Source organism: Rhincodon typus, chromosome 15 (genome assembly GCF_021869965.1).
Source record: "Rhincodon typus isolate 14 chromosome 15, sRhiTyp1.1, whole genome shotgun sequence".
NCBI classification, from domain to species: Eukaryota; Metazoa; Chordata; class Chondrichthyes; order Orectolobiformes; family Rhincodontidae; genus Rhincodon; species Rhincodon typus.
In genome coordinates, this window is record NC_063346.1 from 2,755,211 (window position 1) to 2,769,090 (window position 13,880).

Here is a 13,880-nt window from a genome sequence, read left to right on the forward strand (position 1 = left end):
TGACTACAGGCAATTTACTTGACTGCGTGGTACTCTGGGATGTCTTGATGTTGTGAAAAACTTAGTTTAAGGAGCTTCTTGAAAGAGGAAAGTGAAGTGGAGGGGAGTAGGGAAAGGTGTTTGGAGATATTGAGAAGGTGGTGGTGGTGAGCTGCTGCCTTGAACCACTGCAGTCCACATAGGTGTTCCAGAGCTTGGACACAAACAACTGTAAATCCAAACACCAATGGTGATGCAAAACAGCTCAGAGCACAGATATGAGGATTGTGGAGACGATTAGAGATGGGGAGGACAGAGGCTGTGGAGGAATTCGCACATGAGAATTCAAATTTGAAAATCAAGGCATTACTTCACTAAGTTTATGTAGGTCTGCAAGCACAGGTTGATAGGCCAGTGGAACTTTGTGCAAGTTAAGACACAGGCAGTTGAGTTTTAGATGATCTCATATTTATGAACAGTTAGATATGGGAGATCAGTCAGGAATGTGTTTGAATAGTTGAGTCTAGGTAGAAGATAAGATCAAGAGTAGGTCATTGAATCCTTCAACCCTGCTCCACAATTCATTAAGATCGTGCCTGATGGCCGAGCTCAATACCATAATCCGCTCCCCCTCCCCACATATCCCTTGATCCCTTTAATCACAAGCTATATCTCCCTCCTTGAAAGCAGAATGTTTTGACCTCAGCCATTTTCTGTAGTAGTGAATTCCATGGGCTCACCACTCTGAGTGAAGAAATTTCTCCTCATCTTAGTCGTAAAAGGTTTACCCCTTATCCTTAAACAATTGATCCCTGGATTTGGATTTCCCCAACATCAGGAACATCATCCTCCCATCAAATCTGTCTCGTCCTGTTAGAATTTTATAGGCTGCTATGAGATTCCTCTCATTCTTCTAAACTCCAGTGAATACCAATCCTAACTGACTCCATCTCTCCTCGTATGTCAGTCCTGCCTTCCCAGGAATCAATTTGGTAAACCTTTGCTGCACTCCATCTATAGCAAGAACATCCTTCCTCTGATAAGGAGACAAGAACTGTGCACAATATTCCAGGTGTGGTCTCACCAATGCCCTGTATAATGGCAGCAAGACATCCTTGTTCCTTTCACTGTGACAGTCGACATATAGTTTGTCATCTTTACTGCCTGCTGCACCTGCGCGCACATTTTTAGCGGCTGGTGCACGAGGACTCCCAGGTCTTGTTTAACATTTCCCTATCTTAATTTACAGCCATTCAAATAAGCTGCCTCCCTATTTTTGCTACCAGAATGGACAATCCCACACTTATCCATATTATACTGCTTCTGCCATGTATTTGCCTGTGCAAATCACACTGCAATATCTTTGCATTCTCCTCACAGCTGACCTTTCTATCCAGCTTTGAAATGTCTGCAAATTTTAGCCTAGTCCTGAGCGACCACTGTGCAGACGAGTGTTTCGCCAGCGAGTGAAATCTTGGAGGCAGAAACAGTTAGCCTTCATGATGATGCACGTATGACTTCAAGAGCTCATCTCTCCCTTCAAATATGATATCATTGTTGCAAACAGATTGACTTAATCTTGGACTGTTGCCAGAGAGAAGGATAATGTCAATAATTGGGGAATGAAGTTTGGAGCATGGACTGCAAACACTAGCATCCATCTTCGCATTTCTTATTTGGAGGAATTTCTGCTTGAGCAATATTGTATGTCAGGTTAGCAGTCTGATAATTGAGCAACAGTGGAGGAGTTGCATGGTGTTGAGGTCAAGCTGAGTATCATCAGTGTATGTGAGAAACCTACCACTTTGCCTTTAAATGATGCCGCTGAGGAGCAGAATGTAGATGCAAAGGAGAAGGGTGCCAAAGATCTATCCTTATAAGTGCCGGAGGTAACAGTGAGAGAGCAGGAGGAGAAGTCATTGCAAATGAATTTCTAGATGATGTTGGAGGAGGCTGATGTGGGATAAACAGTATCAGAAGTTACAGACCGCTAGAAAGGACAAGGAGCAAAAGTTTAGGTTCTGGGAAATGACCAGGTAATCTGTCAGTGATGTATGTTGAGAAAAAGGATGTTAACGGAGAACACCTCTGCTCCAACTTGGTGTCTATCTGGAACCCTAGATAAGACCTTGATTTAATGTTTCATCCTAAAGTTGGCAGCTATAATAGTGCAGCGTTCCTCATTACTGCATTACAGTGTCAACCTAGATGTGTGCACAAGTCTGTCGAGTGGAATCAATAACATTTTGACACTGAGGCTTAACCTACTGAGCCCTGGCCGACAGCATTGAATGTCCTGCTATAGACTGATCAGGACTAGGCCAGTTGTTTTTCGGGATTAGTTAAGTAATTTGATGCAAGGGATTTTCCAAGTGTTGTGTGACTTGGTGATTGAGTTTCTCCAATCTTGGTATATGAACTTTAGAATCTGTGTAAATGCTGATATCTAGATAACCACAAACTACTTGGAATGTTCCAGCACAGACCATTTGTTCTATCAGGTCAGTACCATTGTTCCCTTCTTGAATAAGTCAGTCTAACCCTTCTTGCTCCTGTTTCACTTTAATATTCCTTCTATGCAAATTGTATATTTCTTTTTAGTGATTTACAAGAATGGCTTCAGGAATGAGTAACTTTAGTTATGAGGATAGATTGAAGAAGTTGGGACTGCTCTTCTTGCAGAGAAGGAGGTTGAGAGGAGATTTGATAAAAGTTTTCAAAATCATGAGCCTGCTGAATAAAATGGATAAGGAGAATATATTCCCCCTTGTAAAAGAAACCAGAATGAGAGGGCATTGATTTTAAAGTAATGTGCAAAAGAAGCTTTTTATACAAGGAGTAATTAATGTTGGTAACACTTCCTGGAAATGTGGATGCATATTAAAATAAGGCATTCAAGAGGGGCATTGGGTGGTGTACAGGGATATGGGAAAGGCAGGAGGTTGGCACTAGGTAATAAAACCAGTGCAGGCACGATGGACTGTAAGGCCTCCCTTTGTGTCGCAACAATTCTGTAATTTTATGGCAGAGAATTCTACACTCTAACCAAGAGATAGCAAGAACATCACATACTGGAGTCAGAAACGACACGGTGTGGAGGTAGAGGAACACAGTCGGTCAGGCAGCATCGGAGGAGCAGGAAAGTAGACATTTCAGGTCGCGACCCTTCATCAGTCCTCCACCTTTGCACTGTATTGACTCTGCATTCTAACCACCTCTCCCACTGATGAGATCTGTTTTTCAATTAGCCTTGTGTTTGGTCCAGCAAACATGATTTCAAAACTTAATCTGTGTGTGTTTTAACTGCTGTTTACAGATGTTGGAGTAGCACAGATGCAAATGTGCTTATTGCATGTGGGAAAGCTCATCAGTTTCCTTCACTCAACTCTTTGCGGTTGAAATGTTAAAGCTAGGTCCTGTTTACCCTCTCAATTGGATAGAATAGGTCCTGTGGAACTGTTTTTGAAGGACGAGCAAAGGATTAATACTTAATCTGTCAACCAACATTAATAAAGCAGTTAACTAGCTATTAAGATAACCAGGTGTAGAGCTGGATGAACACAGCAGGCCAAGCAGCATCAGAGGAGCAGGAAGGGTGACGTTTCGGGCCTAGGCCCTTCTTCAGAAATGGGGGAGGGGAAGGGGGTTCTGAAATAAATAGGGAAAGAGGGGGAGGCGGATAGAAGATGGATAGAGGAGAAGATAGGTGGAGAGGAAACAGACAGGTTAAAGAGGCAGGAATGGAGCCAGTAAAGGTGAGTGTAGGTGTGGAGTTAGGGAGGAGATAGGTCAGTCCAAGGAGGACGGACAGGTTAAGGGGGCGGGATGAGGTTAAAAGGTAGGAGATGGGGGTGGGGCTTGAGGTGGGAGGAAGGACAGGTTAGGGAGGCGGGGACAAGCTGGGCTGGTTTTGGGATGCGGTCGGGGGAGGGGAGATTTTGAAGCTTGTGTAACTAGCTATTAATACTTCTTTATTTAATGGGATGTGGCAAAGACAGCATTTGTTGCCCATCCGTAACTTGCCCTGATCGAAGTGGCTTGCTAGGCCATTTCAGAGGTCAGAAAGAGACAGCCACATTGCTCTGAATCTGGAGTCACAATACCATATTGGGAAAGTGAACAGATTTCCTTCCCTGAAGGACATTAGTGAACCAGACATGTTTTTAGCACAATCGATGATAATTTCAGGGTTACTATTATTGAGACTAGTTTTATTTAATTGTATTTAAATTTCACGAGCTGTAATGATGAAGTTTGAACCTATGTCCCCAGAATCATTGCCTTTTGTGGAAGCTTGCTGTATGTGAATTAGCTGTCCTGCTTCTTGCATTAGAAATGTGGTAATATTGGAAAAACACTTCACTGGCTTTAACACACTTCGGGATATTTGTGAGGTTGTGAAAGATTTTGTAGAAACGTTTAATAGTTGCTTGATTTGTGAATCAGTGGTTTATTTTTTTATAATTTAATGATTTACTTTGCTTTTGTGCTGTTAATTGCTCAATAAACTTTGACGTCCTCTTGTTTCTTGTCAGATGATAAACAGCCTGACAAAACAGAGAAGGCTGTAAATGGTGAAGATAAAGGTGACTCAGGGATTGAAACGCAAAACAGTGAAGGAAATGCTGATGAAGATGAAACTTTAGGACCGAAATGTTATTATGACAAAACCAAATCCTTTTTTGACAACATTTCCTGTGATAATGAAACCAGGTATTTATTACCTGCCAAAAATGGCAACCTTACACCTGTGCCAACTTAGCATTCTGATTTCACAGTTGCAATTTCCTCTCCTGTAAATGTGAAAATGGCAAACTCGAGGTGGGTGATGTTACTGTGGAGGATACTGGGGAAAAAAACATTATCCTGACATGAGAGGGATTTACACTCTGCTGTTGCAATGCTGAGTTTTGTAATGCCCTTCTGTTAGAATTATCCATTTGCTGGACTGCAGCATAGCACAGATGGTGCCTGGATTAATTTACAGTCCAGGCTGTGGATCTTTGGAAATGAGAAGCCTTTAGAGGAAAAATAGTTTGAGAAGACAGCTTGCCATCAAATTTTCATCTGAAACCATAGTTGGGAATAAGGGCAAGCCTTTGCAATGACACCCATACCATGGGAATGAATTTTATTTTAAACCATAGTTTGCATTTGAACAAAAGACAATGCAATCAAGGAATATAGTTCCATATGTGTAAAAATAAACTGAGGTACAAACATGATCTAATTAAGAGGCTCAACAGGCTTGGACTGAATGGCCCTTTTCTGTCAATAATGTGTACTGTTGATTTACATTTGGTGTGCCTGCACTATAACTCTCTCCTTAGCTATTTCTCTTCCAGAGATCGGAGACCGACATGGGCTGAGGAGAGGCGGATAAATGCAGAAACATTTGGAATACCACTGCGCCCAATGCGTGGCCGAGGAGGCTTCAGAGGACGAGGAGGTTATGGATATCGGGGAGGGCGGGGCCGTGGAGGAAGAGGGAACTATGGTCCTCCCCGTGGTGGTTATCGTGGAGGTTTCAGAGGAGGGCGTGGAGGAGGCAGAGAGTTCTCAGACTTTGAATACAGGGTAACGTGAACCTCTGTAATTACACACTTTTTCTTTTTAAAAATCTAATAACTGCAGTTCGGAACAAGTTAGATCTGTGCAAATAGGAGGTGGCATCAAAGTTTTGCTCACTCAGCTGAACTTGTGACTTGTATTTTCTAATGGTTTTTACTATAAGTGGAGGAATCCAAAACTAAGGGACAGAGATAATAAGACCAAAAAGGAATTCAGAGCCAAACTTCTTTCCAGGCAGATGGAATTTTGGACAGATGGAACCAGGAGGTTGAGGAGAATAGCATAGGTCCATTTAAGAGTGAGGTAGATCATTAGATTCAGAAGAATGGAATGGGAGGATACATTGATAAGTTGGAAGGAAGCTCATAGGAACCATGGTATCTAGCATGGACCTATCAAGACTATGGTTAGATGCTAAAGGGGATTGACAGTGTAGACCCAGAGAGAATGTTTCCTTTTGTGAAGCTCGAATGAGAAGTCCTAGTTTTGGATAAGGGATAGCAGATTTAAAGCAGAGATAAGGGGAAATTACTTCTCTCATTGGTACGTGAATCTGTGGAATTCACTACCCCAGAGTTTGCTGGATGCTGGGACGTTGAGTAAATTTAAGGAGGAGGTAGAAAGATATTGAATCAGTAAAGAGTTGAAGAATTATGGAGAGTGGGCAGGAAAGTGGAGTTGAGGCCAAGATGAGATCAGCCATGATTGTATTAAATGGTAGAGCAGGCATAAGGGGCTAAATAGTCCACTTGTTATTATAAAATGGTCCAACAAGCCACTCAGATCAATGGCAATTAGAAATGGGTAACAAATGCTAGCATTGCCAGCGCCAACCACATGTCAACAAGCACCCAGTGAAGATGGGAAGTCATGTTGAGGTAGTACAGGACATTGGTGAAGCCTCTTCTGGAATACTGTGTCCAGTTTTGGTAACCCAGTTACAGGAAAGATATTAAGCTGGAGAGGGTTCAGAAGAGATTTACCAGAATGTTGCTGGGTATGGAAGGTTTGAATTAGGCTGGATAGGCTGAGACTTTTTTCACTGGGGTGTGGGAGGTTTAGAGGCAACCTTATAGAAGTTTATAAAATAATGAGTATAGATTGGGTCACTGGCAGTGTATTTTCCCTAGGATGGGGGATTTCAAGACTGGGGGCATATTTTTAAGGTGAGAGGAGAGAGATTTTAAAAAAGACATGAGGGGCAATTTTTTTTACACTGGGTGGTTTGAGTGTGGAATGAACTGCCTGAGGAAGTGGTGGATGTGGGTACAATTACAACGTTTAGAAGACATTTGGATATGTGCGTCCATAGGAAAGGTTTGGAGGGAAATGGGGCAGGAGCAAGCAGGTGGGCCTAGTGTAGTTTGGGATTATTGTTCAGCGTGGACTTGTTAAACTGAAAGGTCTGTTTCTGTGCTATATGACTCTATGACTGGCAATTTGAAACTAAAATGAGAAACGCTGGAAATCTCGCTCACTCTCTCTACTGATGCTGCTGGATCTTCTCAAATGTATTTCATTAGAAGGTCTTGAAATTGTGAATGACACTGTTGAAATGCAAGATGTTTTCAGAAGTTTGCATTACTTTGAATCATGTCTTAATTGTTTTGACTTTGCTTGATGGCACAGCATTATTTTAGTCAACAATAAAACCTAAAATGTTGCAAATGGGTAAGTCAGTTAAAATTTGTCATCAGCCCCAACTTAAAGCTGCATTTCATCTTTTCTCTTCACAGAAGGATAATAAAGTTGCTGCATAGTATGCAAACTGGATTTCCCTGAAAAAGGACTTTAGATCTACGCAGTCCAGAAAATTTGTTTAGTTTCAAACTTATTTTTGACAGCAAAAGTGAAGAAATTAATTTGCTGTACATCTGTCACCAGCACTGGTATTTACGTGCTTGACATCAAAAGGGAGAACACGCAATATCTTGTTGTGCAGAAGGTTCGTCTTTACAATGTTGAGCATTAAATATTCGTCTTTGAAATAGCAGAAGGAAATTTCTAAATGTATAGATACGACTAGTATGTTGGAGCTTTCCAGTATTTTTGCATTGATAACGAGAGTGATTTCTTATTACTGAAAATGTTTGATAAAAATGCTGTCAGTTGCAAGAAATACTGTATGCAGCTGGCCATCTACTGTGATTGCAGTCTGACTGATACTTTACAGGAAACTACATTGAAAGCTATTCAAATTTATTTTTTCCATGGAATGATAAAACTTAGCTTTAATCTGCGTAGGACAAAACATAATACTTAATGCGCGCTGGACATTTTTTATGGAGAAAAAGTGGGATCAGAACATCTTTCATGACGCAAGACCCCGGAGATGACTCTCCTGAGTTAAAAAACTTTCTGGTGTCTGTCAACTGTTCTTTGTTTTATGAAACAAAATTTTTCATTTCGAACAAAAAAAAGTTAAATTTGTAGCCTTTTTTAAATTGAGTAAATTTAGCTCTGAGATACAAAGCAAAAAGGGATCCAAAGAGGAAGAATTTTTGAATTTATATAGCCATGTGAAACTGATTTTGAACTTCACGATTGACATGTAATATATAGTGTATAGTCAGTACCCTTGTAAGGTCTTACCCATAAAAAGGAGCTTGATCATATGAGATTTCCGTCACTGTCATTTTTCACTTTCTGTCTGGTTCCTTGCCATGCTTATCACATAATAATAAAGTAACTATACACTAAATATTATTAAAAACTAAGTAGTGTCAGTGAGTTTGAGGATGTAATTCAATCACTTAGGTCTTTGCTCTTGTGTTTCATGATATTCAAATTGCTTGACTTGAATTACACTCTTGGTACTAGCTGTGGATCTGATCTATTTATTTGAAATTAATTACAGACTTTGGAGGGGGGGGGGGAGGGGAATGGCACATTTGGATACTTGGCTTGAACTGACACACACAGAACCCCAGGTAAACACACACTCTCTCTCTCACTCTTTCTCTCTCTTTCTTTTTCTCTCTCTGTCTCTCTCTCTGTCTCTCTCTCTGTCTCTCTCAGTATAATGCTTTGGAATGGTGTTGGAAAGGGTTGTCGTTTGCAGAGAGTGGGGTGGAAGAAATGCAATTTCTGAGAGTCTAGGATGTGAGGGAATACCCTTTTCTTTATAGGTTACAGAACTCCCATCAGAGAAAAGTCGGCCAAAATATAACCCATCTAAGACTACACTGTAACCATTTTAGACTTGGTGAGATGCAGCCTTGATCAAGTGTCATTGACATGCCATCAGAACAACACTTGCAAAAAGAAAACCCCTCAAATTGCATTCAGCACCAGCTCTTTGAGTTTACTTTTCCTATTCTGTCAAGCCATTTTCTTTTAAAGGATTAGTTCCAAAAACAGTTTTGGGATTTGAGTTGATGCCAACAACTTTGACCAGCAATTGCTTGGTAAAATGCTGTGAAAATCCAGGCAGAGGCAGCAGATTGGTGATTATGCATGATAGTTGTGGCAATATCTGTATATTGGTTATGTGAGTTGCCCCTTGCTCTATTCTAAATTATGCTAAATGCTACATGTGTTATGCAGGTTTAACATTTCAGCACTTTTTCCTCCTGCTTAACTTTGAATGTTAACCAGATGTGCTGCTGTTTACTTGAACCAGACAATTACAGCATAGTATATTTTTCTGTTTCCCCCACTGACTTAACTTGAGATTTTTCATCAATAATGAGAAATAAAAGGTTGTCCAGAAAATTCAGCTGCTTGGTGTTATGTTTCAAGGGACTGAATCTCTTTGCAGGCAGAATTAAATAAAGGTTTGAGCAGCTTTGGGGCTGAGTCATAGAATCACAGAGTCTTATGGCATTGAAACATACCCTTTGTTTCAACCAGTCCATGCTGACCATGTTTCCAAACCAAACTAGTCCCACCTGCCTGCGCTTAGCCCATATCCCTCCAAACCTTTCCTATTCATGAACTTATCCAAATGCCTTTTATATGTTGTAACTGTGCCTGCATCCACCACTTTCCCTGGCAGTTTATTCCACACATGAACTAATGTTTGTGTAAAAAAAAAAAAAAAAAAAAAGGTTGCCTCATGTCCTTTTTTAAATCTTTCTCCTCTCACTTTAAAAATATGCTGCCTAGTTTAAACTCCCCTACTCTCGGGAAAAGACCCTTGTCATTCACCTTATCTCTGCCCCTCATGAATTAGGGCAGGGAATATATGAAGTACTTCTGCAGCGAAAGGCTCTGATTAGGCAACGGCAATAAGAATACATCTGGTTTGAGTGTGATGTGCCTTGTCTCAAGTCACACTGTTCAGTTGTCCTCACTGGATTGAATCGCAGACGATGGCACTTGGGTGTGAGGTAGGCAAGAATCCCTGATTAATCCATTCAACTGGGTTTCACATATGCTTATGCCTATCGGGTGAAGAGTTGAAACTTTCACACCGCAGCATCTACATGTGTGATTAAACCATTGAGCTGCGCAAAATAGACAAGAAGAGAGTGATCCAGTCTTGGAAAATTGATCATGTTTCAACAGTTCTTCTGGGAGATCTCCTGCGAATGTTGTGTTCAAGTTGGAGATGTTTGTTTTGATTCATGAAGTGAAGTTGGGAATTGGGTTGTCTGATGTTTCAGTGAGAAAGGAATGGAATACTTGGCCCCATATTGCCCCCATTTGCCCTTCAGATTTGTGAGCCTTGCCAAAAATAAAGGACCAATTTTTATTACACGTTTTTTTTTCCAAATGTGAACAAGCCAAATACGTATCTAGGTATATGTGACAATAATAAATCAAAGCAAATGAAACCAGTGTATGCAGCATTTGCTGACTTCCATATCTTGGGAACCACTGACACCAATCCAGTGTGAACACATTTTGGGAGAATTGGATGATGCAGTGAGTTGCAACTTTGTTCTTTTCAATTTTTCAAGGTCTGGGTACTATACCAAATCTCAAGCCGATGACTGGGATAACAGACTGCTATTTGGTAACAGTGCATTTGAAAATGTAAGTTTAGGTGATCCCTTCTAGTTCCTGGAGGTCATGTTCCCACTGCCCAAGTGGCAGTTTCAATTGAGATGCCTGGTATGAAAATAGATAAAGAGCACAGTGATATATAGGTGACCAACGTAGGACTTAGGATCATGTAGAGGGCGCATTTAGATGGCATTTGACCTGACTCTTAGGAATGCTTACAATAATTGCTTGGTAGATCAAAACTTTAAATATTGCTAAACAATGACACGGAAGGATTCAATATTAAAACAAGTTTTCATTTCATTGGGTTAAAACAAACTCTGGCTGGGACCCCTGTTGTAATTATATTGGAACTTGATCATTGACTTATTTTTGGAGTTTTTAACTTGGGTTTTCAATTTTCTTTTGCTCGATCCCACTTCCCCTCTGCATCCAAAGCTCAAATTATCTGTAGATATGATTTTTTAAATCTTATTTATGGTGGTGATAGAATCATAGTGATATAGTGATGCTGTTTGCTCCTAGCATTTTGACTTTTGATTTCCTTAGGTTTGTAATTATTCTTAGTTCTGTTTCTTGGCTCCAAACAAGGAAGTAGGTCTGCAACATATTTAATCTGGGATCAGATTTGGCATTATTTCAGGATCTATTTGGTTCATTATGTGCATTCAGTTAGGTTGTAAAATGTGCTCACGTAAAAGTATTAGCATTTTGTGATTTTTGTTGTGAGGTTTTTAAGAACTGGAAGCTTTTAACCAAATGCCCAAACAGAGTGATCACATTCTGTTCCTGTTTTGAAGTTCTGTATTCTGTGATGATTCATTCATTGAAAACTGGCTTTAAATTTTTGCCATTTTAAGACTTTGTAAATCACAGAATTAGTTTAATTTATTGTTGGATGGTGTCTACAACAGACAATACAGGCAAGAGAAATTAATTTAAAAAAAACTCAGAATTTGGATATGAAATTCTGGATATTTGGATATTTCTTTATTGTTAGAACTGCTAAGAAGCTTTTTAATGTTCACAATTGCTGTTGGATTCGGCTGCAAATACATGACCCTGTTTCTTTTTCCTGATGTAATATTTTGAGGTACTTTGTCTCCTGTCCAAATAAAATTTTAAGGATAACTTCTTAAGGCTTTTACAGTGCAAGAAGTTTTACTTGTACATTCATTGGCTAGAATCTATAGGATTAGCAATGTAGATTTTCATGTTTGAATTGGAAGCTAAGCTAAAATCTGTTTTAAACTACACTGTGCAGCTCAATATAAATCTGTTGTTGAGGGCAAATATCTGTCAGTATTGTTAGGTAATATATTTCGTTGTCGTTGACAAATGAACTCCATTGGGATATCTTGTATCAACACTCATGGTTTGAGGCAAAACAAGGCAAATGAGTATCTCAAACCATCCCCCCCCAAACCACCTTGAGTACCAGAAGTACATATTCACGGTAGAAGCAAACCAATCCTAAATCAAGTAAAGTTTAAAAACTGGCAAATAGGATTGAAGACTGCTCACCAGGGATAGACTGAAGAATGAAATGTCCTGTGGAGCGTGATTCCGGGACATTTGGAGGGATTGGTGGGGAGATTGGTAATTTCCTTTGGTGTGGTGCAGAGCAGAGCCACTATTAATGGAGGAGATTGTTAATGCAGAAGGATGATCACTGAGTTTGCTTTATTATAGATTTTTAAAAATTACTTTTACTGTTTTAACTTTAGGGAAAAATGCATGTGGAGTTTGCATGTTTTGCATTGAAGGTGAACTATCAAGGACTGTTTGGGTGCAGGATCTCCACTGAAATGTTTTAATTTTGAGTTACAATGAAGAAGCACCAGATCAGTCTAAAAATCCCATGCTTTGAAGTGTTTCCATGTCATAGCATCGAATACATGAAATGAAAAATGTGGAAGTAGTTATACATTGTCTAATTCTTATGGTGCATCCCCCCCGCCTCCGGAATGGCTTACTGATCTTGATAGAAAAACAACCCACAATGTATGTAAGAATCTGAATGCATAAAGCCTCACGTTGGTGCACGTTTGTGGGCTGAAGTTAGCGTCAAGTAAATGAACCTCAAGTTCAAGTGGCAAATCAAGTTGGAATTGGATTGCTTTAAAAAACCTACTTGATTTTTTAAAATACTATGTCATAGGCATCTGCTCAGTTTTTTTTTGAAGTGCTGTTAGGCGTTGAGACATTTAAGCACCAGTAATAAAAAAGACGACTATACCCATGGCTGGATTTTATAATTCCCTCTTTACCAATGCCTTGAGCTTCCTCTCTGACCTGCATTAGTTATGTGTAACTGGACCAACATCTTTTGGGAGGAAAGTGACAAAAGAAAGTTTCTCATTTACTTGGCCATCAGTTTTTAATAGCTTGTATTCTTAATGGCAGTGGAAGTTCCAAGTTCATAATCTGGTAACCTAATGGATTTCATGTTGTCACATGGGACTTCTGGCTACAAATGGAACTGTGTTGGAAAGATAGTGAATTGTTCAGCCAAAATGTAACATGTATAGTGCTGTGTTGAGCTCTCAGTGCCCTTGGGAGGAAGAGTTCGTTGAAGACATGGAAACTAGATACTGAATTTCTTTTGACGAGGCAGGGAAAAAAAGAAATTTTGATAGATTTGGAGGTGTTTGTAAATTTCATGCAGTGGTTATAGAGAGGTACCAAACTATTTTTTAAAATTATGTACAAGTTCAAATCTAAGACATGATCAAGTAGCAATATTTAATTTCATGTATTGTTCTGCTGCAACAGAGGTTACAGTGCTGTTTTGGTAGCAAGGTTGCAAGTTCTTGTGTATGCACTTGCTTATGAAACGTGAGTAACTTTTCTGTCCCATCTCATTTGCCCTGCAATCACCCCACAACCTCCAAGCACCATCCCTGGCCAGGCCCAGGTTGTGATAGAAATAAATCCAGATGCTTGGATTTTTATTCTTTTATAGAAATGGAAATTAGTGAATGAATTTTGACCTAAAAGCGTTAATAAATCCTCATGAGCTTTCTTGATAAATTGTACCTGTGTATCTATGTATGTATTTCAGACATCTTATTAATAAAAAGAAACTGAACAACAAGTTGACTGTGGATTTTCTGGCAGAATTCCTCATCCAGAATGCCATATTAGAATGTGAATACTTTGGAAAAATGATTACATTTCCTATACTTAGTTCTTGATCTCATCATAGTCTCTTTTCTGTGCTACATGATTCCATATGAACTCTTTCCCCATGGCCTTGCAAGTATTTGTTTTCCAAGTATTTATCCAGACCCCTTTTGAAAGTTACGATGGAATCTGCTTCCACCACTTCCTTATTGGGAAGGTCATTCCAGATCATAACTTGTAGAAAATGTCTTCTT

At 39.7% G+C, this 13,880-nt stretch overlaps 1 protein-coding gene across 5 annotated transcripts in view; it reads left to right on the forward strand.

Annotated features, from left to right (window-relative positions):
• Positions 1-13,597, forward strand: part of LOC109919785 (LSM14A mRNA processing body assembly factor) — an 82,072-nt gene extending 68,475 nt beyond the window's left edge. For 3 of the 5 annotated variants that reach the window (XM_048605611.1, XM_048605612.1, XM_048605609.1), the window contains 3 exons: positions 4,515-4,692; positions 5,310-5,556; positions 7,287-13,597. In XM_048605611.1, coding sequence (XP_048461568.1) covers positions 4,515-4,692; positions 5,310-5,556; positions 7,287-7,310 — 449 coding nt within the window. In that variant the 3' untranslated portion in view covers positions 7,311-13,597. The remainder of the gene's footprint in view (positions 1-4,514; positions 4,693-5,309; positions 5,557-7,286) is intronic. The other 2 variants (XM_048605613.1, XM_048605610.1) reach the window with 1 other exon arrangement.
• The last annotated feature ends 283 nt before the right edge of the window (positions 13,598-13,880 follow it).